The 26,803-nt window shown below is 39.5% G+C and overlaps 1 protein-coding gene across 1 annotated transcript in view; it reads right to left on the reverse strand.

The window, feature by feature from the left end:
* LOC120719884 (sucrase-isomaltase, intestinal-like) overlaps positions 1-25,200 on the reverse strand; it is a 58,895-nt gene extending 33,695 nt beyond the window's left edge. The window contains exons 1-17 of the mRNA XM_040009443.1: positions 23,963-25,200; positions 23,688-23,773; positions 23,379-23,499; positions 22,650-22,759; positions 21,825-21,976; positions 14,397-14,568; positions 14,011-14,110; positions 13,225-13,337; positions 12,976-13,101; positions 10,840-10,971; positions 10,461-10,580; positions 7,303-7,416; positions 7,017-7,101; positions 5,927-6,044; positions 3,089-3,260; positions 1,850-1,966; positions 349-503 (exon numbers count right to left, since the gene is read on the reverse strand). Coding sequence (XP_039865377.1) covers positions 349-503; positions 1,850-1,966; positions 3,089-3,260; positions 5,927-6,044; positions 7,017-7,101; positions 7,303-7,416; positions 10,461-10,580; positions 10,840-10,971; positions 12,976-13,101; positions 13,225-13,337; positions 14,011-14,110; positions 14,397-14,568; positions 21,825-21,976; positions 22,650-22,759; positions 23,379-23,499; positions 23,688-23,773; positions 23,963-24,083 — 2,114 coding nt within the window. The 5' untranslated portion in view covers positions 24,084-25,200. The remainder of the gene's footprint in view (positions 1-348; positions 504-1,849; positions 1,967-3,088; positions 3,261-5,926; positions 6,045-7,016; positions 7,102-7,302; positions 7,417-10,460; positions 10,581-10,839; positions 10,972-12,975; positions 13,102-13,224; positions 13,338-14,010; positions 14,111-14,396; positions 14,569-21,824; positions 21,977-22,649; positions 22,760-23,378; positions 23,500-23,687; positions 23,774-23,962) is intronic.
* Between the last annotated feature and the right edge of the window lie 1,603 nt (positions 25,201-26,803).

Here is a 26,803-nt window from a genome sequence, read left to right on the forward strand (position 1 = left end):
CATCGTTGGAGGTTGATTTATCAACTATGTTGTGTGATCTGGTCATTAGGAGGTCACAGCAGTGTAACATCATCTGTGATCTGTCAGATGATGCCAAAGTGACCTAGCTGAGATGAAAAGACATCCACTCCTCAGAACGCCCCGGTTTAGCACTGCACTTACTGAGGTCTCCAGCAATACACAGTATGAAGTACATGAGAAATACTTTTGGAAGATTTAAGGTTTTGGTGGTTAGGAATAGGTATTTGTGAGGTATGTCCACAGGTGAGTTGAAGCAACTGCAGTTTGTTTGTGTCTCTGTTTGAATTGGTAGCATAATGACTTAACTCAATAGTAGATGGGACTTACTCATGCAGAACAGGACGTACAACAGTCTCTCCTGCAGTGTGGGCTTTGTAGAATAGCGTGTAGAGGTAAGGCAAAAGTGTATAACGTATGTTCAGGTAATGTTTGGAACTCCGGACCAGTGCTGAGTCAGCACCATAAACAGCTGGATCCTGAGGCTGGAGACAGAAAGATGGAGTAAAGGGATGGTGTTAATGAACAAGAAATAATAGAGAAAATAAAACATATTTGTCCATTAGTTACTGAAAAACAATGGGAACGAGATAAGATGGCAAAGGAGGGAATATGTTTGAGCAAGAGAAGGAAAGAAAAATCACTGAAATTAAAGGAAGTGAGTGATGATAAACCAGTAAAGAGGAGGGATGAGAAAGTGGAAAATTACCATGAGCAAATACACATTAACCTTAATCATAATGAATAACCACAAAATTACCTTTACATTGGAGCAATCTAAAAGTACAGTTTATAAAGACAAAGAGCAAAAGAAAAAATAAATGAAAAAGTGAGAGAAAGAAACAGAGGTATGATGTTAATTTGATGACAGTGGTAAGTGTGGTAAGTGTGAGGGTGATTAGCTGCTTACAGGCCGTGGTCCTCTCATCTGGCTAATCATTTATGCCTCCAGCAACTCTGACAGTCTGATGAAAACTCATTTGTGTCTGTGTGTGTGTTTGGACTATCTGTATGGGATGTGATGAGCGCCATGATTAGGGCAAAGCAAAGGTCACACTTTAGCTGTCTTGTTTAGTGGAAATTGTACATCAGATTCATCATCATCGTGTCCCTGTCTTCAAGCAAGTACTATCACCAACCCCCACCCCAAACGGAAAATGTTGTGGGAGCATCAGTTTTCATGCGATTCAATAGTGTAGAATGATTTTCGCATAAGCCATTTGTGTTCATCTATATAAATAGCTCAGTGGCAATATAAGCACTCTTCTAGGCTCAGCAGACGCCTTCCCTGTGTTTCTCAGTGACATTAAGCCACTGATCTGACCTGTGACATTTAACGTTTTAGCCTGCTTGTTAAATATAAACATAATTTTTACTCTGTTAATATTACCACCTGTTGAAAATCATTGTCACTGAAAATGAATACTGACTCTCTTCTTGAAGAGCGATTGTCCAGTCAGAAAGTTAAGAAAGGCAGTCAGTGCAATACTGCAGCTGATGTGGAGAATCCACCATATTGCAATAACTTTATGTATATCAATATCAATTCCTTTAAATTTCATTGCACCATTGAGATTGTGAGTAATATTTTATTTCAGACTCAAATGTTGTGTTTTTCAGCAGCTTGCATCCTCAGTGTTAAACACAGATTCAGCTGTACTTGCACCAGTGAGGTGATAATCTCCACGGCTACAAAAAGTTTTTAACTGCTCGGATTTCATAGCACCTATACAATGTTATGGAATAATGTGTATACCCTGCAGTACTTTACACCAAACAGCAAAGTTGTAATATATAGATTGACAATCTAATATAAGAAATCTGGGAGTACCTTGTACCCCTCAGCGTTGTGGTTCCGACTGAAGGGGTAGAAAGCCCCGACCTGCATCCAGCGACGACACAACTCCTCAGTGGAGTCATCAAAGAAACCGCAGATGTCAGCTCCAATCTGAAAAACATTTACAATGACATTTAGCCAGAACCTACAGGTTCAGTTCTAACAACATCCTAATATTGTTATATCGGAAAAATCAAACTGGAATAACATTTGACAAACTCTGAGAAAACTTGAACTTGAAAATAAAAGATCTCTAGATTACTAATGTTTCATTATGGCCTGGTTAAAAAATGGTCCAACTGTAAGGTTAACAAATCTCTTGTAGCACCAGTGTGATAACTGCCTTTATATTTATCTTCTAAAATGCCTCTCTTCATGCTGGCTCCATTTAGTGAGGATTTACTGGCAAACAGTAGATGTGGGTTGTAATCTTTATTTACATTAATTGCTTTCATGGAGTCCAAGAAAGAGACTTCAGTCAAAGGCCAGTCTGCAGAGACTGTTTGCTTTCTATTGTTTACTACCGGCCACATTTTACAACAGCCTCAATGGGAGGGAATCGATCCAAATCCTATTTCTCCTGCTTTCTTTCCGTCTTTCTCTCTGCGTTCGTGTGAGCGTGTGTCTACTGAGGAACCCAAAATCTGCTTGACACAGTCCCAGCAGGAGAAGTTGGCATGTATATATGACTACCTGCTGTGCACAGCTGGAGGCGTGTGCATGTGTGTGTTTGCATGTGCACTGGACTCCCTGTCGTTTTCTTACTGCAGTTTGAAATCTGCACACTAGCGATACACACAAGAAAGTACAAGGTCCACTCGGTTACTGGCTAGGAGTGTGTTTTCTGAACGTGGTGTTGTTCCAGGAAAGAAAACTGCTGTTGGTGCAGACATTTTAATGGATCTTATTCAAGACACATACATCCCAATGACAACTAAATCTTCTTTAAAAAAAGCAAAAGAGAGAACCATCCAAGTGCCAGAAACACACGCTAACAAACAGATTAAGTTCTATGACTGGTTCTGGAGCTTTCTGTAGAGTACAAATGAGATATATATATACATATTTATTTATTTATTATTATATATATATGTGTGTTTTCATTCTTCAATGCTTTGCTGAAGTGAAAATAAAAACTTGAATGGTCATATTTATTTGTCTTATCAAATGATTTTAGCCATTTTAAAAATGATATGACCATTACATGACCTTCTCTGAATGTTTGCTACTCACATAGGGTATTCCAAAGAGGCCAAACTCTAGCATGCCAGGGATAGCCCATTTTATGTCATTCCAGTTGGCACCATTGTCCCCCAGCCAGTGACCTGAATATTTTCCCACACCTGGAAAGGAGGAGCGGGTCAGCAACAGGGTACGGTTTGCTCCAAAAACACGCTGCAGAGCTCTGTGGCAGAGAATTCAACAAGAAGACAAGCAGATGATACAGGGTCATTAAGATAAAAGGACAATGGGACAAAAAAGAGAGTCAGAGAGAGCACAAGGGAGAAACAGATATCGCATGCATATGCACAAACACAAATGATCAGAGAGAAAGATAGATAACGCAAGGAAGCGTAGCCAGAATTGATTTACCACTACACATTAATATTTTATTCAAACAAAATCGAAGCATTATCAATCTCCACGACAATATAAAGCCCTGATGATGTTTACAAAATGTGTCTCCTGCCAGTAATACATTTTAATTAGTAGACTAAGAAAGAAGAAAAGAAATGAGTAGGAAAGCTGACAAAAGAATGATGAGCTAGCTTTAATACCAAAACAGTGAGTCAGCAAGCTCACTTCAGGGAGCTTGTATTTCATGGTCTTGAGTGGGCTGTGTCTGTGTATGTGTGTGTTACCATATATAGGCAGATTGTTTCTTTCGAGTGTAAATGTGGTTACGAGGGTAGTGATGTAACTTCGGAGAATTGACATGAGCAGAGTTTAAACATTAAATAAAAGTTATAAAACATTTGCCACACTGAGGAAAATGCAAGGCTGCAAAATGGTTTTATGAGATTTTTTTGTAAATGATTTTTATTGCCATTCAAGTTAGCTCTTAAAGCTTATGCACTGATGAGTCAGGATACACTAGCAGAAGAATATTACAGTTTTATATTACTTTATATTACTGGCTGCATTGTTAGGAAAATTTGACATCTAGGTTTCTGATACAGATCAGCAGCAACAGTTTCCTTCACCATTATTCTGGATCCACAGTGCTGTCTTAGGTCTACAAATTGTATTAAACCAACCTGTCAAACTGTAACTTTGAATCATGTCTCTTGTAGGGATGGGTGTTGTTTAGGTTTTATCCGATACCAGTACCAAACCGGTACTTTTGAAACGGTGCCGGTGCTTAAACTGTGCTCGAACCGGTGATTAAAGAATGGAGAACACAAACTTTGTCCAAAAACCTCTTATGTTTAGCTGTTTTTTAGTAAAAAAGATAACAGTGTTAGCCTTTTCTGCAGCTATAGGGGATTTATGGTATCACTCTTGGCTGGAAAAAGTGCTTAATCAATAGGGGGGGGAGAAACACCAACTTTGTCCAAAAACCGCTCATGTTTAGCTGTTTTCCCACTTTTTCTTTGGTCATTTTAGCCTTTTTGGCCAGGGTGAAGGGAGTATCTGCCATCAAACACGAAGACAGCCTCATGTAACTAAGACGGTGTTTGCTAGTTCACCTTACATGCATTAATGTAATAACGTGGTTAGCCTACTCAACGTAAATTACACACGAACAACATTAAGCTACTGACCCAGAGAAGAACGGCTGCTGCTGCCATCATCTCTAGATTACTGCCATCATCATTTCTGCTACACTGGCAGGGCTAGGAGCCAGGACTCTCCTCTTCGGGTTTTTGGGGGATGTTGCTAACTCCGGGACCGATAACAGGCACCACACCCGCAGTAGATGTGCTCAATGTGAGGTCTCGCAGCAAGCTATCAAATACGGTGCAGTTCTCGGCTTTTAAAAAAACGCCATATGTCGTCAGGTGTTTCATCAGATTCGAGGTGTTGCCTCCTTTGCACAGTATCAGCTTAAAGCACTTGTTGCAGGCTGCTGAGTTTGCATCTTTTGCTGTGAAGTACAGCCAGACTTTTTATTCTGTAGCTCTGCTCTAAAAGAACATATGTACCTGGGCCCGCCTACTACGCTTGCAAAGGTAAAATGATTGGCTGGAATCCAAAGTGTGTGACATCTCAGGGAAAATAAACACCGAAATAAAGCACAAAAATGTGCGCTGCTTTTCGGTCTGGTTACTACCGTTTATGTCAGAACCGGTACCCATCCCTAATCTCTTGGTTCTTTAAATGCTTGCTGGCTAGGGATCTTTATTTTATTTTCCCCAGTGTTTTTCTGTCTACTGAGTATCTTGTCTCTAAGAAGAACTCCCACTGCATTGCGTTGGACTGCAGGTAGTGATGGTAGGCCTTGTCCTGCTCTCTGGAGGATCAGCAATGGGCTCAGAGGCCACTGTAATAAGAAATTGCAGTAGGCCAAAAAATGGCTCATACACATCTATGCCAAATTCAGCAAGGTTGCTGAGAACAAGGACTACTGTAGTTCAAGACAATGGAGCCCTACAACAGCATTCAGATAAGGAAATAAGATGAACCAATACTAACTGGTTAGCAAGTATAAAACATTAATAATAATAAACCTGAGTATGGTGAAGCACTTTTTTATCCCTCCTCAACAGATTGCCAGCACCAACAATATATTTAATACTCCTTTCTAAGTTTGTGCACATAATGGGTCATTAAACTGTTTCAGGGCCAGACTCCAATGAGAAATTCATTCAAACACACTGGAAGCTAGACTCATTAAAACAAGTTTTCGGATTTAACACATTGAAGTCAAGTCAACTGCTCTGGACTTTAGCACAATGGGTCAGTAACATCTGATTCTACAACTCTTCATTTAGAAAATTATGTATATTACATTATTTTCACAGTGTATTTTGAGTTTCCCAGAGTCTCAATATACTGAATGGGTGGCAGAAAGTTGGCCTTCGTAGCACAACCTGAACTCTTCCTGTCATTGATTATTGATGTACTCACTTTTCACTAGCCAGCACCATAGAGTACCCGTACAGACTGTGGACATCATAATGGTTTCCCCAAGACTGCTTGGCATCCATACACAGAGTCTTACTGTACATCAAGTTGTCGAGAATGTCTGAGGGAGAGAAAAGATAAAGGAGTGAAGAGCTGGAACAAGGGGTGAGGAGGCATGAAGAGAATACGAAAAAACAGGGATGGTGTTGCGATGAAGTAAAAGGACAGAAAGAATGAGATAGACATTGATGTATACTCCTATAGGATGTCAGAGCAATGAGGAAATGACAGAAAAGAGAGCAATGCAGGAAGATGACTAAGGAGGAGGGCAATAACAAGGATGGCATCAGGGGAGCGTGCCTTTTCCAGTTATGATCATCCTATCTGGGACACAGTCAGAATAAAAGACATGGCAGAAGAGTCATTTTCTAAATTCTTCTTAAGGGATCTACGATTCTAGATGAGTTTTCTAGAAAACCATCTAGGATACACTGTGCATGTACGATGACAATAAAGGGCTTTTCTATTATTATGTGTGCTAGTGTAGCTAATTTATCAAGTTGTGTACAATATTTGGGCGATGACCTGCATTTCTATGGTATCCTTCTTTGTTTCTTTGTATTAAATGTATACCAGTATGACTAGTTTTCACAGAAAAGGCAGAAAATGGGGAAAAAATGAAAATCATTAAAACCTGCATCTTTTACTGACATGTGCCCATTTTGAATTAGGTAGCCACAAAATAAATAAATAATTAACTTAATTAATAATAATACTAATAATAATAGATTACTAATTAAAAATTATTATAATTAATTATAACTGCAGAGTTTAGTTGCCATAGTAAATGATTTTCTACTCTTTATTGAAATATAATTTCTATAGTTCAGGGCCTCTTCTTTGGTATTTTAGTAGCATAATATTCAGTTTGCATTTTCTTGAGCTATATTTTAAATGACTGCCCAGCTTTTTCTGGATTTCTTTTTTTCTTTTTTTCCTTCTAAAAGCCACAATTTACAGCTATAAGAACAGCTAAGTACGTCAAATGATTAGCATGATCATGGCTCAGAAGATAAAAAACAACATCTCTTACTTGGAATGAATGGAGGGTAGTTGAGGTTGTTTGAAGCACAGCCCTTTGCTGATCCTTGCTTGAAATTAGAGATCTCATTCATGTCCTGCAAGGACATACAGTAGATTTCAGTGAGAGGACTCTTGTTTTGTTTAAAGCCGGTTATGAAGTAAAATTTTTTCCATGTTTGTTAAGTTAACAAAATTCTTATTATTAATGCTCTTTCTTGGCCCTTGGCCATTTTGACAATTTTCGGTCAGGCCACAACTATTCATACCTCCGTTTTCTGTATTCAAAACTGACTTACAATCCACAGTGCATCATGTTTGACCTCCCTGTAGAATCGCTCATACTCATCCACCCACCAATCTATGCAGGCTTGGCTGGTGTAATCTGGAAATACAGCCTCTCCTGGCCACACCTTTGAGGGAGAGAATGTGAGAAAAAAACTTTGACTAGTCTACATTAGTTAACATCACTCACAGTTTTCAATTCTGGTTCTGTGTAGGTGTAAGTAAAATTTTTTTTATTTATGTGCTCATTTTTTAGGCACTTAACATATATGGATGTGAAACATGGCTGAAACAAAGCAGCAATTTAGTCTGCAAAATAATCTATATCAACATAACACAACATCACCAATCAACATAACAGGGCACGATCAGTCAAAATTATGAGCTCTGCAAGAAAAATATAAATGTTCCTATGTAGATGTTGCAGGACCAGTTTAGGGAAGTGGCAATGACAGAAAATAGAGGACAGAAGAAATACAGGAGAAGAGGGATTGATGAGAGAGAGATGGCTAAGGAGAAAAGGGATAAAGAGACAAATGAGTTGAGGAAGAGTAGAAAGGAGAGGAGAAATCGATAATGCAATAGAAATCTCCAGACGTGACTGTGTGTTAGAAGTCGTCCTTAATGACATGTATTGAGAAAAATGATTAATCCACTGAGAAAGGCAGAGTTTTTGTGCGTTTGTGTGTGTATGTTTGTGTGTGTGTATGTGGCTGTATTTCTGTATGTGAACACTCTTGAAGAGCACACTAGATATTAAATCTCAAGGTTGCTCCACTCTAGCTATCTTTTACCTTTACTTCCATGGGCAATAACTTTACAACCTAGTTTTCAGCAAAGACATGAATCATACTTATGTACGCTCATGTGCTTGCAGACACGCACACAGACACCCCCCACACACCCACACCTACACACACACACACACACACACACACACACACACACACACAAAGATTTATAGGCAGATGTTTTTGGCAGATGGTCAGAAATCCAAGGTCAAAGCTTATTGATAGTCACTTGCAGATGCTTTCCCTTGCATCTTTTTTTTGAGCCCTTCCTACCTTCAAGACCAGATTTTGTGATCTCCAGCTGCGTACTAATACTGACAACAGGATAAGTAAAGTGCTGTCATTTGTAGCTGCATATCTCACTGTTTCTTTTACTGTTTTTATGGTCTTTTGTCTGTCAGTCTGTCTCTCGAAGTTGTTATCCACCTGTCTCTCTTCTCTTCTACCGCTATCAGTCCCTCTGCCTACCTTCTTTCCAAAGTCTCTTTCTACCTCGCATATCGTCTACCCCCTCCTTTTTTGTCTGTATCTGATAACCCATCTATTTTGTCTCTTCTGTCTCTTTGCTTCCTGTGCATGTCTCTGTCACCATGCCACAGTAAGACAGCCAGTCTGTTTCCCTTTACATTTTCATCTAATCCATTATTTGTGTTTCTCTGACTGTCTGCACATACCCCTTTCTCTGTGCATGTTTCTGTCAACAGTTAAACCTTCCTTTAAATCCACATAGGTTTCTTTTAGCTCTCCCCACTGCCCTTTATTTTAACTCTCATCTATCTTTACTTTTGTGGTATGAACAGAAATGTCCACCTGTTTGAATGAGGTCCTGCTATGATTTTACTAAGGTACTCCAACATGGGTGCCACCAGGAAAAGCTTTTATCTACATATTTCTCAGCAATTATTATCTATTTTAAAAGCAGAATATATACCAGGTCTGTTTCAGTGCCTACCTGATTACAGAGGCAGCAACAGCAGAGGTTGTTGGCAGAGACACTTGAATGTTCACAATGAGAATACATAGAACTGCATATGTAAATAAACTGCACACAAGTATGGCCACACTTGTGTGCAGAAACAAACCACAAATTACAAAAAAGTTTTTTTAACCCACACAGCTGGATGCACATAAATGAACGCAGGGACTATGGGTCTTTTCTTTCTACCTTTCTCTGTCTTTCTCACCATTACACATTCACACACAGGCCTACACACACGCACACACGCACAGACCCATGGCTAATGTGTGATGTGGTGATGCAGAACTTTTTAAGATTAAGCACTAATGCAGAATCAATGCATATGTTTGACCTGTTATAAACAGGATGGAAAAACTATTAACAGTGGGGCAGGGTCTCGCTGTGTGCATAATCAAAAGCAACACTAAAGAAAGTATTGAGCAATACATTTTACTCCGCACTTCCACTCTCTTTTTTAAAAAATGTTCTCAACGGGGAAAAAGATCTCTCAATGAATACATTTATGTTCTATGATTGTTCTATGGAAAATTATTTTCCACGAGAACAAAGCTGTGACCTTGCATCAAATATCAGTTGATTGTGTCAGTAATATAAGCAGTCCTGTAAAGAGCTATGTGTGCTATTATTGCTTCAATAGAAATTAAGAGGATAAGTAGCAGGAAGGAGCTACTAGTCAACAGAGCTACAAACTATATATGAAGTAAAGATATTTGTACTGCTTACATTTTCAAAAAAGATTCATTACCTCTAGGGGAGGTATCGATTATTTTGCATCATTGCGTGCCTTTCAGGAATTAAACCAGACTGAATCTATATAGTGGGAACCATACCACACACAACCCTACTGGTATATCTACTGATGCTTATATTTAGTTTTTCACATGGCTGCATAAAGTCCTTTATTTTTTACAACTGTTTTAAATTGTTCATAAAAGTTTATATAGTAAAATAAAAGTTTATATAGTTATAGTTCACATAGTTTTGTTAATTTTATTATTAGTTAACCCTTTATGAGTCCCCCAAGGTTAAATAAATAACAGACCATGATGAGTCATTTGGATGCCAGTCAAACTGTTTGACTGTCTGATTTGATCAAAATCTGTTATGCTTTTTTATGTTTTGGGTTAAGCAGCTGAAAGGTTTGAAAGGCTTTATCTTAAAAAGCCAAATTTGATAACTGAAAGAATATGCTAATATATAACCTCTAATTTCATAAGCCTTAAAAGTAGCGGACTCTAAACTGTTTGAAAATAGTTCCCATTCATTCCTGTGTTTAATTTTGATTGAAAGAACAGTTGAAGTTTCAAAGTTAATTAAGTAATTTTCTTTTTAAGTGAGTTTCCTCTTGTTTGTTGTGTGCATGTAATTATTTAAATTAGGTTTGTGCACAAATGTGGCTCACCTCTCCTATTAGAGGAGTCACTCCATCTGATTCAGTGACCCAAGCATTTTTCGCAGTTCCACGGTCATAGGACTCATACGGAGCATCCCCAGCCCTCTTACTGGTGGCTATTGCTGGATCCTGTCATAATAATATAAGTTGAAAACAAATCAGTAAATACATACAAATTACACAGCACCATTGGCATGAGTTTGAATTGTTATTTGTTGTATCTGATGTTACAAAGATGTTACTGTGTACTGTATTATTGTATCATCACACATTATATACCGAACTCATATCACAAAATTGCTTGTAATACAAGAATAAGTTCATGTAGTAATATTTGTTAACATGTCCATTACACAAATTATTTTGTGAACAGCAAAGTATTTCTTACCAGGATAAGGATATATTTCTGCCCCTTCTCATGGAGGTATTCAGCAAACTGTGGAAGTTCTGCAAACTTCACCTTGTCATAGGTGAAATCCTTTTTATCCTCCATGTAGTCTATGTCAGTATATTGAATGTCCTGCATAGGGTAAAGAAAAATGCTGCATTGGTATGTGATGTGCATGCATTTTTTACTTCAGAAATTATATAGGCTAGCATAGCCAAAATCTTTGTGTTTCAAAAAAAGCTCTAAATCTAATAGCATATGAAGTTCATTTACCAAGTTTTATATATGCATTGACCCTTGTGAGTTAATTTCAAATGAGTTTTAGAAATGGGCATTAGATATTCAAAGCTTCTTTTGAAATACAAAACTTTTGGCATGGCTTCTATTTATTAAAATTAAATTTGCATCTTGGATTGCAGCGTAATAGATTCCAAATTTCTCATAATGCCTCCTAAATGTACCCACTCGTGTTTTTTTGCTTTTTGTGCTTAATTTAGGCACATCTGCTAAAAAGAATCATCATTTTCAGCATTAATTAAATGTGTCTTTCACACTGTATATTTTCATCTTAACAGAGCTAGCAAAAGAAATATTGAACATTTGCATAGAGTCTTACTAACAGAAAGACCTCTGATGGACTTTTGGAGACCTAATGTGAGTGCAAACAACTTTGGTAATGTGCTGCTAAACCTTGGGAGGACAATAGCAATGTTAACACAGTCTTCCTTTTTTGCCAGGGTGTGACTTTATGCTTGCTCTCTGTCTGTTGCCTGCCAAAATCTACTTCATATCGATGGAGCAGATGGTTTGGAAGGCTCTGCCAGATCCTTCCTCTAATGGTAATCAGCTCCAGACATATTAGGGAGAATGTGATAATACCCTCTGTGGTCTATCTAATGGTTATCAAACATGTCCCTGAGTACAGCCGGAGAGAAAGCAGCTGCATCCTAATGTCTTTGGATATGAAAAAAGAGATTGGAGATTATAAGAGTGAAATATTGAGATGGGTTGGAAATTTGTTTGCATTTGAGCGTTAGATAAAACAGAGTTCAAATGACATCCTCGACTGTTGCCATCACTGCTGAGTTGTGATAGAGTTAAAATGTTTTATTGGGACACATAAAGAACATGGATAGGAGTCTACCTTAGTAATTAAAGACAAAAATGTACAGCATTGCAAAAGGCTCGGTATCGAAAAAACTCTTAGCAGTTACCTCTCATGGCTCGACAAAGATAAGCAGTAGGGCTCATTCCAAAGAAAATGCCAACTAGAATTGATATTTACCAAATGTCTCAGAAAGGAATAGGCACTGGAGTAGTTTTAGCATTCAGTTCAGCGTGAATGAGATAATGAAAGGAAGTCGATCGATTGATCTTTGATCGCCACTAACATTCAGTGACGTATGAAAAATAGTGATCCCAGGATTGAACCTATATAGCCCAGCAGACTCGCCATTATTTGACAGAAAGCTGGATTACCCTGTGTAAGCTAAAGGCCATCCCTATCATTCTGTCTGTCTGTCGAATTCCTGTTTCCACCTTCGTATCACGTCTCCACAGATAGTGTAGTGGTTAAGGCTCTTGCCTCCGGAACCACACAGTGGTGCATGAGTGCTTCAAATTTAACAAGGGGTGCACAAGGTGAAGTATTGATTCCCCACATTCCCCGACCTCTGAAAGCTTTACAATTGTGGTAGTAGTCAAAGGAATCCCTCTCTATAAAAACCATGCATTGCCACTACATTTCACACCCTCGAGTTTTAAAATGCATGTTTTCTAAGGAAGAAACAAAGAACTAGGAAGAAGTAAAAGGCCAGGTGATGTCAGTGACACCAAGTCACATGTTTTCCATTTCCAGAATGTTCATCATGACCACATGGTCAGTAACAGTGGTATGTAAATGGACCCTACATTTATTACATACAATGCATGATATTGTGATATAATGGAGGTAAAATATGTAAGCAAAGTTGTTCAACATTTTATCAAAATATCATAAGGACAAAATCACAGATGTTTAAGGGGGCGGCAGTAGCTCTGACAGCAATTTTACATAGTTTGAAGAAAATGTTTTTCTAAAATATGCATGTTATGAAAGACAAATAAGGAATAAAAACCAAGCAGACAGAATCTTACATATGGAAGATCCACAGCACGGTTCCTCTCCACTGTTTCCTTGACTATACTGAGGTTGCCATAGTTCCACCGAGAAAGCTGGAATCCCAGTGACCAGTAGGCAGGAATGACAGGCTTGCCAATGAGCTGAATAGAACAATTGGAAATACTTTTAATGTAATTACCACGTCAAGGCAACACAAAACCCACTTCACCCAACAGTATTAACCAGAAAACCTGCCAGACATATTTCTGAATTTAGAAAATCACCTCGAGGAATTCATGCACCACTTGTTCTGGTGTGTCACCAAAGAAAATGTAGAAGTCAAGCACCCCTCCAATTGTCCTGTAGGTCACAGCTGGGGCGGGCTGCAGTGTCACATCTGGTGAAAACACAGAGACAAAACGTATAAGTATCAGTATTATGTTTAAAAATAAATTACAACCCCAAATTGATTGTAAACCATTGTGTACCACCGGTCCTCTGCTTTGATAAAACAACTTTCTTGTTGTTTTAATTCTTCAGAGAATTATTACTTTAGACCTAAACACAATTGTATAAGGAGGACGTATCAGTCAATTCCTATGGAAATCAATATATTAAAAAAAACTTACATGAAGCAACTGTAAGCATAAGCGACAGAAACATGTCAGTGGGAATCACTAATGCTTTCAGTCATCTCCTTCTCAGAATAAAGCAGTCATGAAATATTCTCTTTGATTTGTCAGCACAATTCTTTGATTGATGCAACAGTAGCTCCTTTTGTGTTGGGGGATGAGGATTAACTGGCGGTTCGTATGCCCTTGAACCATTTAGAGATGATTTTCTTGTCCCGATGTTACATGTATCAGTGTAAACATACGGTATGTTTGTACTTTTTTGGCAGTATGTATGAGAGTGCTTGTGCACATATATTCTGTAGTTTTTAAACACAGTGCTGCTCAAATGTTTTTTTATGCGTACGTGTGCATTTGTTTGCATGCTCGAACCCATGTGTATTTGCTTTTATCCAAGTACCAACAAGTGTTCTTGCATTTGTGTTAGCGTAACTTTACCCATAGCATTGCTGTTCAGGAGAAAGACCCCAAATGACTTCCCACTATTATCTTCCAGACAGAGGAAAAAGGGATAGTGTCCATAGAGGTTATGTGTTCCCTGTAGAGAAGAAAGGAGGAGACAAATGAATATAGGGCATTGGTGCCTTGTGAGACCACCATGTGGGAGACTTACTGAAACTGAGGGGGTGCCTACACGGCATAATCAGCTTACAAGGCATTCAATTATAAGCCTTTTGCGAAGGCAAATGCACATGTAAGACACACATGTAAACATGCCACACACGCACAACTAAGCAGGCCTGATTTGAGCAGGCCTTATTTTAAGCACATATGTCTCTTTGTGTTTGTGTGTGTGTGTGTGTGTGTGTGTGTGCTGTGTTTACCCCATTAGGAAAAGCATCTCTTGTGAAAATTGGCCAGGTTCTCCAGTTTGTGTCATGCCGATATTGCCTATGGACATGCTCCCCCAGGCCATAAATATTATGGGATGGGAGCTTAGCAGACAGCTGTATGTACTGGTCTTCAAACACAATTGGAGCCATTCTAGTGTCAAACCTGAATGTCAAACCAGAAAAAAAGTAAAGTTAAGTAGGAAGTGAAGAGACACACTGATGCACTGGGATGTGGAATAAGGGAGAGCAGATAAGAGTGAATTTGTGTGAGACACAAAAATAAAGAAAATGAGCATGAGATGGAGCAAGAAGAGAGTGGGAATGAGACAGAGACTGTTACGTCCCCACATGAAAGCTAGGCGAAGAGGGAGGGGGACAGTAACAGTTGGATCCGGGTTGAAATGAAAAGGACGCCAGGCAGAGGTGTTTAACACAAAATAAATCTTTATTATAATTAATTAACCCAATAATCATATAAGCAGTAACAACAGAAAGAGACAGCAACGCTGCTTTAATGACAAATCAGACAGGCCAACCCAAAGAGATGGTGACCGCTTCAACTAAGAAAACAACTATAAGGCTTCAATAGAAAAAGACAGCAACGCTGCTATTAGGAATAACCAGTTGAGTTACTCACAAAAAGCCACGCATGGTGGGGCTGGCTGCTCTCTCTCTCTCTCTCTCTCTCTCTCTCTCTCTCTCTCTCTCTCTCTCTCTCACACACACACACACACACACACACACACACACACACACACACACACACACACACACACACACACACACACACACACACACACACACACACACACCAGGCCTTTTCCACACCTAGACCAGACTCACTACTCTCCTCCAGCTTATATCACCTCTGGAGGGTAATTGGTGGTAAACGAGGGCAGATGAGCAGCAGGTGTGCTCTAAAGGAGAAGGCAGGGGCAGAGAGAGATAAGGGGAGGGGCAAGAAAGAAGGAGGAGGAGAGGGAGAGGACAACACTATGCCCACACACTCCCACGTCCTCACAGGATGTAACTCCCCCCCCCCCCTTACATTCACACTATACAAAACACAGAGCAAACGCATCACTATGCGCTGCGCGAGAGTGCATCAGCCACCAGATACTGAGTCCTTTTCTGGTGTTGGATAACCAGATCATAATCCTGCACCAGCAATGCCCAGCGCATTAGTCGCTGGTTGTGGTTGTACATACGTTGGAGGAATGTAAGGGGATTGCAGGGCTTGCAAAATCGCTAGCCCGACGTCCCGGGGCTAGCGATTTTTCCAGTCGGGCTACCAAAATCTATCTCTGCCCTGCCCGTCGGGCTATTGTAGGAAGGAAAAATATATGTCAATGCTTTTGCATTCTTTCGGAAATGTAGCTGGGTAATTATGTCATTGGCATCGGTGAGCCACTGTCAATATGTGACATATTGAAATCGCGTTTGAATTTGCGCTTGTTTTTTTGCTTTCACTTTGCAATCGCGTGAACTGTGTATAGTGAGCGACAGCACTGATTGGTGAGTGATGATAATTTGCGCACCAATTCCTCTGACATCGTCTTATCAATCGTTAGCTTACTATGCAAACATGACGAGTGAAATCTCCCGCAGCAAGCTTAAACATGTGAGAGGTTGATCGCGCAGAGAATCGCTGAGCTTATGTGTGTGTGTGTGTGTGTGTGTGTGTGTGTGTGTGTAAAAGCAGCAGGATATATATTTTAGTTCTGCTGAGCCAAATAAGACAGGTCAGGGTGAAGAAGTTATGACAAATCAGACTATAAGGCAAAAAGAAAGTGCAGCTTTATGGTTTCATGGACAAAAGAATTTCTGTGGCTGCAATATGACGAGCTATATAACCGGGGCTGCACATAACTGGTTCGCAGGTGCGCATTCGCTGTGGAAAAAAAAAAAAAAAAAAACGCGCACAAGATATGAAGTTGCAACGCGTGTTTGCATACATACGATTTTCTGGAGGAGGACAGAAATTTGTTTAAAACTCTTAAAGATGTCGAAGAAGCTCCTTTAAGCAATTACTTTGGTGTTCCTCCACCTCCAAACAAATGTCAGAAGGAGTCCGAACCACAAAAGAAGCGCGTATTCTCGGAAAAGTGGTTGCAGGAGGTGAGCTGGCTTCAAACAAATGATGAACGCACAGAGATGTGGTGCGGAATGTGCCGTGAAAATCCCACTCTAGCGGACAAAAACAGTGCTTTTTATATGGACGCAAACGCGCGTTGCAACTTCTTATCTGGTGCGCGTCTTTTATTTTGACAGCGAATGCGCACATGCGGACCACTTATGTGCACCCGTGTAAATAACATAATGTTCTGCCGGGTGTGTTGTTGGTTTTCTCTCGATTTCTGAGTCGACAAGCGCCTTTGTTACTGGGACCAGTCATTTTAAGAAAGGCCCCATTAGAACCCATGAGAAATGCAAGAAATGCATTATTGCTCAGTCTGCAATATCTTTCCCAGAACAAACACCAATTGCAAATAACATACTAAAAATAAACCTGAAAAATCTGTTTAGAACAGCGTACTATGTTGCAAAGAGTGAACTACCACTGGCAAAATTTAGCAGTCTTTGCAAACTTCAAAAAGCAAATGGCCTCGATCTTGGTTCCACTTGTCTCTTACCCGTGACTTCAGCGGAAATTTCAAATTCAGGATCTGACACAGACTGATTCATGTCCTACACAGTTCTTACAAGTTCATAGAAATTTCTGTTCAATTAGAACCAAGTATTTGAGTTGATGATTGTAATTTTTATACAATGTTGTAATTTGTTTTTCAACAATTTTTTGATTAATGTTTTGTTTCCTTTACAATATTATACATTAAAGTATAATATTGTAAAGGAAACAAAACAGGAAACAAAACATCAATCAAAAAATTGCTCTTTTTTATTCGGGCTACTTACATTTATTTTGGGCTACCAAAAACTGAAGAGTCCCTGCCCGAAGGGCTACCAGGGATTTTGAAATTTTGCGAGCCCTGGATTGTGATCTGTATACACCGTAACTGGAAAGGAGCTAGAGCCCACATACACAGTGAAGTGCTGCAAGGCCATCAGCAGCGCTAGAGCTTCTTTTTCTATGGTGGAATAGTTTAGCTGATGACGCTTGAACTTTGTAGAATAGCAGCAGACTGGGTGACACACACCCTCTGTGTCGTCCTGTAACAGCACCACACCAGCTCCGGTGGCACTGGCGTCAACTTCCAGTTTGAAAGGCTGAGAGAAGTTGGGGGCTGCCAGAACCGGGGCGCTGCAAAGGAGAGATTTTGCAGACTCAAATGCATGCTGGCATTCCCCTGACCACTCAAAAGGGATTTTGGGGTTACATAGATTTTTCAAAGGGGCCACAACTACCGCAAAGTTCTTACAAAAACAGCGATAGTATCCACTCATGCCCAGAAACCGCTTTAGCTCCCGCCTAGTGGCTGGGTAGCTGAGGGCAGCCTCGACTTTTGCCTCTACCTGGCGAACCTGCCCGAAACCCAGCGACAGGTATTACAATACCTTGTAACATCTGCCTTCATTGCTGGCCAGAAGAAGTGCTGCAGAATACGGTCAAACGTTTTAATTATCCCCAAATGTCCTGACCATGAATGATCATGGGCTAATTGTAGCACATGCTGATGCAAACTAGCCGGGACCACTATCTGTTGGACTACACTCCAGTCCTCCCCTGGCTTTGAGGTCCACCTGTTAACAGGAGAAGTGATTTTAAACAGCCCCATCCCTTTTGGCTTACGTGGTGTTGAGGCTGGCTGTCTGTAGGCCTCGCAGTCCTCTATTAAATGGCCAGATTTAAAACAGTAAAAACATTTCCGGTCTTACCTGGGACAAGGCACAGGTACCTCTCCCCTTGTGTCTTGCTCACCACTAGCACCGCTAGCACCGCTAGGGTGCCGCGTCGCTCATGCTTAACTCGTCAGCCAGTGTCACGGCCTGCTGCAACGCGGAGACCTTCTGTTCGTTCAGATGCACTGCCATCCGCTCGGAGATGCAGTTTTTAAATTCCTCAATGAGAATTAACTCCCGTACCGAAACTAGGTCTGCAGCTTTACAGGCCATACACCATCGGTCAAAGAGGACAATCTTTTCCCTCGCAAAATCCAGGAAGGATTGACCCTGCACCTTTTTCAACCCCCAAAATCACTGCCTATAAGCCTCGGGGACTAGTTCGTAGGCTAACAGGATAGCACTTTTCAGTTTGTCGTAATCCAAACTGCACTCAGCGGACAATGAGGAACAAACTTCCTGTGCCTTGCCCACCAGCTTGCACTGCAGCAGGATGGCCCACGCATCCCGCGGCCAACGCAAGGCTGTCACTATCTGTTCAAATGATTCAAAGTAAACCTCCACCTCAGTGTCACGAAACACAGGGACCAGATGACTATTACTGCCTACATCAAACTGTACCTCTGTCTGTGACAGCAAGGCCGCCACAGGAGGGGAGGAGGCCTGCTGGAGTTCCAGCTGTCGCAGCTTGACCTTAGTCTCCGCCTCCAACTCCACCTTCTTCAGCTCGACCTCCCTAGCGCTAGCCAGCTCCGCCTCCAAACGCCTAAGCTCTAACTCCTTTTTCAGCTGGAACTCTCTCTCACGCTCCTCCTTTCCCAGTTGGAGACGAGCCAGACGGACTCTGAGCCTAGCATCCTGCTTAGAACCCTCCGATGACTGGGTGGAGAGCGGATCAAAATGGGGCAGTGTCATTGGCCCACAGGTGTAGACACTGGCGGTTCTACGACCTGGCTTGGAACATGAGGCGCTGTACTTGGTCCAACCGGACTGGGTGTGCTCGGGGGTTCTTGCATTACAACCACCCCCTTCTCCAACAGCCCAGACACCAGAGCGGCCTTCAGCTCCGCTTTGCGTAGACCAGTGGAGACACTGATCCCGTAATATGTTGCCACCTCATCCATATCCCTCTTCCTACAAACATCCAGCAGGGCAAGCGACGGCTTTGCCATAAATCCAGCAATATCAAAAGTGGCCATGAAACTCAAAACGGCCCGCAAAACACAAGCTAACCACTCAAGGGCCACACAACACCTTCACTACACAACCAAAAACAGGCGATATAAAATGTGTTGTGTCAAGACAACCATTAACTAAAATTCTACCAACCCTCTCCCCAGTCCTGCCTACTCAGACTCTAGCCTCACCTAGCTTCTGGAGCTTCTGAAGCAGAGACATTTTGACAAATTGAGTTGCAGAAAAAAAAAAAAAAAACAGTAGACAGGCCATCCCATCAAGCTCTAATAAGCCCTCTGGGTAGCATTTCTGTAGTCTTCAAAACAAGACATACACTGGTTACTGAAATACACAGCCTGCTGAACTTTCAAACAGCTGTCAGATATTACAAGTAAAGGTTTTAAATGCAGTAAATATATGATATTATTTTCATTTAACATCTTAACCCTAATTCTGTTCAAAAAGATCATTTCCACATGACAGGCACACAGGCTTAATAGAATGATTATGAGCAACATTGTCCATTTATCTATATAGTAAATAAATAACAGATCTCGGTGGAATTTAATGCCATAATAAATACCTGGGGTAACCTGCTGCAATTTTTATGATTTAAAAGTAAATATGTAAATATTGTTATCACTGTATTTTATGGACCTTTTACAGTTCGTGGCCTGCTTATTCTCATATTCTTATCAAACTATAATTACATTATAATAATTTAGATCTTGGTAAACATTCCATGTGCTTAAAAATCCCACAATGGTAGTCTCTGTAGCTATGCTTCATCCACAGTGCCAAAAAGGATCAGTTTGGTTGCTAAATCACAAATAATCTTCATCTGCTTATCTTAAAATTTATCTTGAAAATAATTTTAAAGGCCTGTGACTAAAAGTTGTGTGCAGTGTTGAGAAAGATAAAAGCAACTTTTATAAGCAGGTCAAGCCAACAGCTGTCATTTTATGTAACTGTGACTTTAACTTTAATTGTCTTTCATTATTTATTTTTGGTAAGTAAAGAGTGTCAAAGAAAATAATTAACTGACTCTTTTTTTTTCTTATAGAAACATAACTCAACAATGAAAGAAAGCCAATAAAAGACAAAACACTAAAAGCAAAGGATTCGATAAAATGACTGTTGTACATGTTTTGTCATTTTGAAGTGTGTTGGCATGTCTGAGCAATATGAATTCTCTATTGGCAGTGTAACTTTTGTTTCAGCACTTTCTGCCAAGAGCAAAGATCAACTACAGGAGTGTAAACTATCGTTATCAGTATTTTAGAGCACAGAGATTATTCTAAGTATTGAACATTTGCAATCAACCAAAGAAATCCCCGTACACTGTAGAGAGTTTGAATCAGAAAAAAATATGGACCTCCTATTTTTTTCATGAAATAACTGTGGACCTCTGTCTACAAACTATTTATTATACCAATGGAATTTATTAAAAATAAATATATTTTCCTACATTGAATGAAATGATAAAAACCTCCTTTTAACCTTTCCCCACCAATGATAATAATAATTAGTTTTTTATCAAACAACTGCACAAAGAGCACATTGACTGGTGCCTGGTTGTAAGTTTCATTATCGTTACATCAAGGAAGACTGATAAGCCGCAGTGATACCTATATCGAAGACATCCACACAATTTGCACCCCTATTATAAATTAAACATTTTCAAAGGTTGCTTTGGCTTTCACTTTTCCTGTAAATAAATCCACATTTACGTAGTAGGGAAATTTGTCATGCACCATAAAAGCCAATAATGATGTACAAAACACCATTAGCACTAATATATGCAATTGTTGTTTTGCTCTATTTATCTGTGTTTGTGTGTTCTGTGGAGGAGTTTGTCACTGCAATGTCACACAGGGCCAACAAAGCATGCACTGAATCAACACGAAAACAATGACTTATTGTTTGAGAAACTGTCTTGTAACATGGAATGGTGTCACCTGCCAGTTTTGCATGACAGCGAGTTGGTGTGCTGCTGAGACCACCTTTGTGGCTTTCTTACACATCTGCTTCAAGTGATACACATAACCTGTGGCTCCGAATTTCCAGTGTCAAATGTCTAAGGGGACAGTTCTGATAAGTAATAATTGTAATTCTAAATAAATATTTAGTAAGTCAATTTATCTTATATTAAAATTTCAGTACCATGGCACCTTAGCATTATTATGAAAAATCTCCTCCACACTACGCAATCCCCTGCTGCTATACATGCTTTAACTCAGAAATGCCCTTATCCCTCTTTACTAACGCAACCATAGTATAGAAAAAAATGTATAAAGTACATAAGAAATGATAATAACAATTACCTTAATGTAAATCATGTTTTTTTTAATGAATACACACAGTTTGCATAGTCTGATATCTTTTGTATATCCAATCTGAAACAGCAAATATACATGGTATATACACACAATGAGCACTTACACAACGTTTTGGTTCTCCTCTCTGCGTACAGTAAGGCCAAAGGGTTTCTGTGTGATCTGCAGTGTGTTGTTGATGGGACTGGATGGTGTAGGGTTGAGGCTAAGGATGTGCTCATGGGGGACTTCAAACCTCTTATTGTTGGGATCATAGATCTGAGGGAAAGGAAACAGTAATTTTAGGCAGTGAGACAGAACTCTCGCTGTCTCAGTAATACTCAGTTGTGTATATTTCTATTTTCTATATTCTATCTATATCACTAAAGCACTTCTGGATGGATGCAAACTGCATTTCGTTGCCCTGTACCTGTGCATGTGCAATGACAATAAAGTTGAATTCTATTCTATTCTATTCTATTCTTCATTCTCAGCAGCTTTTATGGTAAATGGTAAATGGCCTGTATTTGTATAGCGCTTTACTTAGTCCCTAAGGACCCCAAAGCGCTTTACACTACATTCAGTCATCCACCCATTCACACACACATTCACACACTGGTCATGACAAGCTACATTGTAGCCACAGCTGCCCTGGGGCGCACTGACAGAGGCGAGGCTGCCGGACACTGGCGCCACCGGGCCCTCTGACCACCACCTGTAGGCAACGGGTGAAGTGTCTTGCCCAAGGACACAACGACCGAGACTGTCCAAGAGTCTTCCGATTACAAGATGAACTGCCAACTCTTGAGCCATGATCTTTTATATTAAAGATACTTTGATTAAACTGCTTCTGAAATGAATAGTGTATCTCATAATTTCTTACTTTGCTGTAAAATCTGGCTCTGCAAACATGTATACAAGAATATAAAGCCAGAATGGTGTCAATGTTCACCTTAAATCTGAGTCGATTCTTTGTCTGCATTTCTGCGTCAATTGCCAGTTCTTTTATGTGTTGACCAAATAGAGATGGAGATTCCATTCTTGTCAGTTTTGCCTTTATAGCTGCAAAAATAAACAGATGACAGTAAGATGGCAAGAAGTTTAATATATCATCCACATAATACAATATATTTACATAATGTAGAAATCAGTTACATAAGAAACATAAGTTTAAAAAATGAAAACAAAACAACAATTCAGTTTTGTTATATTTTATTATAAAGAGAAACTGTGTGAGCAAACATTCGTCAGGGTCAGTCGTTCAATTCAGGTGTAGCACCACATTAAAATCTTCAGGTGAACTTAGACTGGACTTTATTTAAACAATATGTATTGCCAACTTTTTTTTACCGCCATGATAAAAGGTTACAGAGTACTTAGTTGGCTCTGTTGTACTAATTTGCATAGTATCCTTAAGCAATACCTTTGCCAAATGGATGTCAAAATGTTTCATGACATTTTAAATTAGATATGGATAAAAAAAAAAGGAATGCTTTCATTTTTATGTGTTGGTTCAATTCCCAACACATACAAATCTCAGGCTGGGCATAACATGACTGTTTTTGAATATTCTACTGAGTCCAAGCACATACAGACTTCTTTCTATTTATGTGCATATTTTTATCAGTTAGTGAGCACATGACTCTGAATTAAAGAATACAGAGGGGGTTTAAGGTTTTACCATAAGAATTTGGTGTCTCCTGTGATTCCACAGTATATCCATAGTTAGTTGGGAAGAAACACCAGGGAACATTACTCTCATCCCGTGGACTCCAACAACAGCCACGTTCCTGACATTTCTCCTGTTAAGAGTATTGTTGCCAATATAATTATTTGTAGTGTCATTACTGTTACTATTAGAAGTGATTTTTGTCACAATAGCAAATGCTTAAATTGTGCAAATAATATTTATTTATTTAATTATTCATAAATTAATAAATAAAAAAAAAATCCCCATACACACACTTTACACTTTAGGAAATTAGTTTACCTGTGATGCTCCAGAATCAGGGAAGCAATCTACTCTCTCACCCAGAGGCATGCTGGGACATGTTGGCACAAATGTATCTGTAATTTCTGAGAAAAGAACAATACAACTAAGTCACAATTATAAAGGGTAAACCTTGTAATTTTACAAACTGACATTAGTGTGCAGATTATTCTCTGGTTTAGAAATGATAATCATGTGAGCAAAAGAAAAGTAAAGGAGGAAGTGATTTTATGTTGCTTAAAACTTAGATGTGTATTTCTCTGTGGTCCACCTACCTTCTTTCACACCAGATTGTCCCGTGGCAAACAGAACTATGAATGCGATTGATATAACAGTCATAATCGTAAACATCACCATTAACATCACCTCCAACTTAGAGAAGCGTTTTTTCGCCATCTAACAGAGAAAAAAATGCACAAGAACAAAATATTCATACGTACACAGTGATTACAAAGGCCAGCATCATTAACACTCGTTAATGATAGCAAGTTTACTACAGGCAAGGTCTCAGAGGTACAAAAACCTTTAGCTGCTTAATGATGCCCATTGGCAGGAGGCACACTCACAGACGTGCAAAAAAATAAAAATAAATAAAAACATATTTAACACACACATGAATTTTCCTTCCATTAACCTTGAATTTTTGGCAAAAAGTCTTACAAAGGTGGGATAGGTATTAAATTCAGTAAAATAAAACCATAAGCGAGAAGGAGAGTGGAGTGAGACTGAAAAAGAGAATCTGGAAAGGAAAGATGTCCAACAGGCTTAGCCTACTCTTTGCAAAGGCACCCAACATACAGCTCAAGCAATTAGGCTTCACCCCAGTATAGTCTACTCTTGTAGACAAAAACAAGGTGAATATCTGGATGTGTGTGTGTGTGTGTGTGTGGCTATGTGTCTGTTTGGGTGTGTGAGAAGCTTATAGCTATCCTGTTTAATGTGCTGTGAAGAGCAGGTGAGGGCGTAGAGAGAGACAGAGAGCCAAATGTCTGCATGCCCCTGTGTGTTAGCAATCAGCTGCACATTATAGAGAAACACTGAAAAGCACCTGCAAACATGCAATGTAAGGCACAGAGAAAACAATACACAAACATAGTGTATGTTTAAAGTACAAATTCTTTAGGCTCTCTACTCCTCCTTTTGGCTTCCACTGAATACCTAAAAGTAGGTTTCACTAAATCTTCCAACACACAGAAATCCTGAAACTAACACTGTTTTACAGCTGCACTTTTGAGGTTCCCTGAGTACAGCCAGTTTAAAATATTATATTTAAATAGAACTTTTATTAAACTCAATGACAGACCAGGAGGCAGTTAGCTACCTGTAATTAAGTTTAAGACTAGCATAAAAATTGCGTATGTGATGTGCATCGTAACAACAACAAAAAAAAGAAAGAAAAGAAAATCAGCATCAAAGAACCGTCATAAGATATCTGTTCAATGGAACCGCAATATAGTTTACACTATGCTTTTATGCCACTGGCAAAGAGCTTCATATAACCAACATAATCATTAATGCAGTCTTTCTTTGTCCACATTAATGTGAGTATAATTATATAATTTAAGCGCCTACAATCTACAAAATGTTAAAAAATGAAGAAAATTCCCACTGAACATCAGCTTCTTGTAGGTATGTAGTCATAACAAGAAAGATCTTTGAATGTAAAATTGTCTTTTCTGTTTATATATCATTATTCAGCAAAATCATAATTCATGCAGTACAATCAAAAGACTGTAATATACACTGTAAGGTATTGTTATTAGTTTTTGACTGAAACTGCCTGCCTCTGTAATCTTACCTTGGCTCTCTTTGGAGGTTGGAGCAAAGTGTGCCCAGTTCAAGAGAGATAACAGCTTTTCAATCCACAGGATGTGGAAGTGTTGCACATGGACAAGGAGGCTCAGCCCCCTTTACTGTTCCATGAATGGTTGTGTGTGTGCAGGGCTGTGTCTCTGCTGTGTACGTGTGCCTGAAAACCATCTACTGTTTGAGAGAAGAAGTAAAACCCAAAATCCCCTCATCTGGGTGTTAAAATCATTCATTTACCACAGTCACGGAGTCTGTATGGGTGTGTCTGCATGTTTATGCTTGTATGGTTATAGTTTAACTAAAGATTACTGTGCATTTTCAATGGTTTACGTAAGATGTGACTTAGAGAGAGCAATCTTTACACCGTTGTTGCTATAGCACTTCAACTCAGTAGTCAACACATGTACAGATTCAAATTCACTCAGTTGGTAGTAGAAAACTGAATTTTTATACCAGGAAGAAGAAACTTTTTAGGAACTTTTAGAACATAGAATATTATGTAAAAGATTTTAATTTATTGGGAAATAATTGTTTGTGTAAATGTGAGGACATTACTCTCAGGTTATATCAGTTTAGCAAATAAAGGGTCAACAAATCCAATAATTCAATTTGGAGAACCCCCCACAGCTGGCTGCAAGTGGATATTTACATTCGAGGATGAGAATTTGTGAATTATGTCAACATACTACAGAGCTCTACTTGAAATAAGAGATTATAAAAGCACTTCCTAAGTATTATCCTAAGGAGTTGTATGATGCACTCCTTGTCAGAGATGGGCAGTAACGCGTTACTTGTAACGCATTACTGTAATCTGATTACTTTTTTCAAATAACGAGTAAAGTAAGGGATTACTATTGCAAAATCGGTAATTAGATTACCGTTACTTTCCCGTAGGAACGCTGCGTTACTGCGTTACTAAAACCGTGATTTTTTTGCAAGAATGTCTCATGACAGTGATGTAAGCAAGTGCGCCGTTGGTGACAACAGCTGTGTGCAGATCAACAGTGGATCACATATCGATTGTGGGAGAGAGTATGAGCGTGCAGCGTTTAAAGCGTGGAAGTACTGACCTTACTTTGAGTTTGATTCCATAAAAAGTGACAAAAACATTAGCGTCCGTTGTGCGTGGGAAGAAAACTTTTTACAGCGAAAAAAACCCCTAAACTTCCAAGCAAGCACCGAGTGTGCAACGACGTAATGGGAAACTCACAGAGAAACTCGCGGATTCTTCAACTGACCGCGGCACACCTGCACCAGGGTAAACCTCCGCCTACCCAGTCCTGCTTTACAGGTGAAAATAGAGCAAC

This window comes from Simochromis diagramma, unplaced genomic scaffold (assembly GCF_900408965.1).
Source record: "Simochromis diagramma unplaced genomic scaffold, fSimDia1.1 OVJJ01000344.1, whole genome shotgun sequence".
NCBI classification, from domain to species: domain Eukaryota; kingdom Metazoa; phylum Chordata; class Actinopteri; order Cichliformes; family Cichlidae; genus Simochromis; species Simochromis diagramma.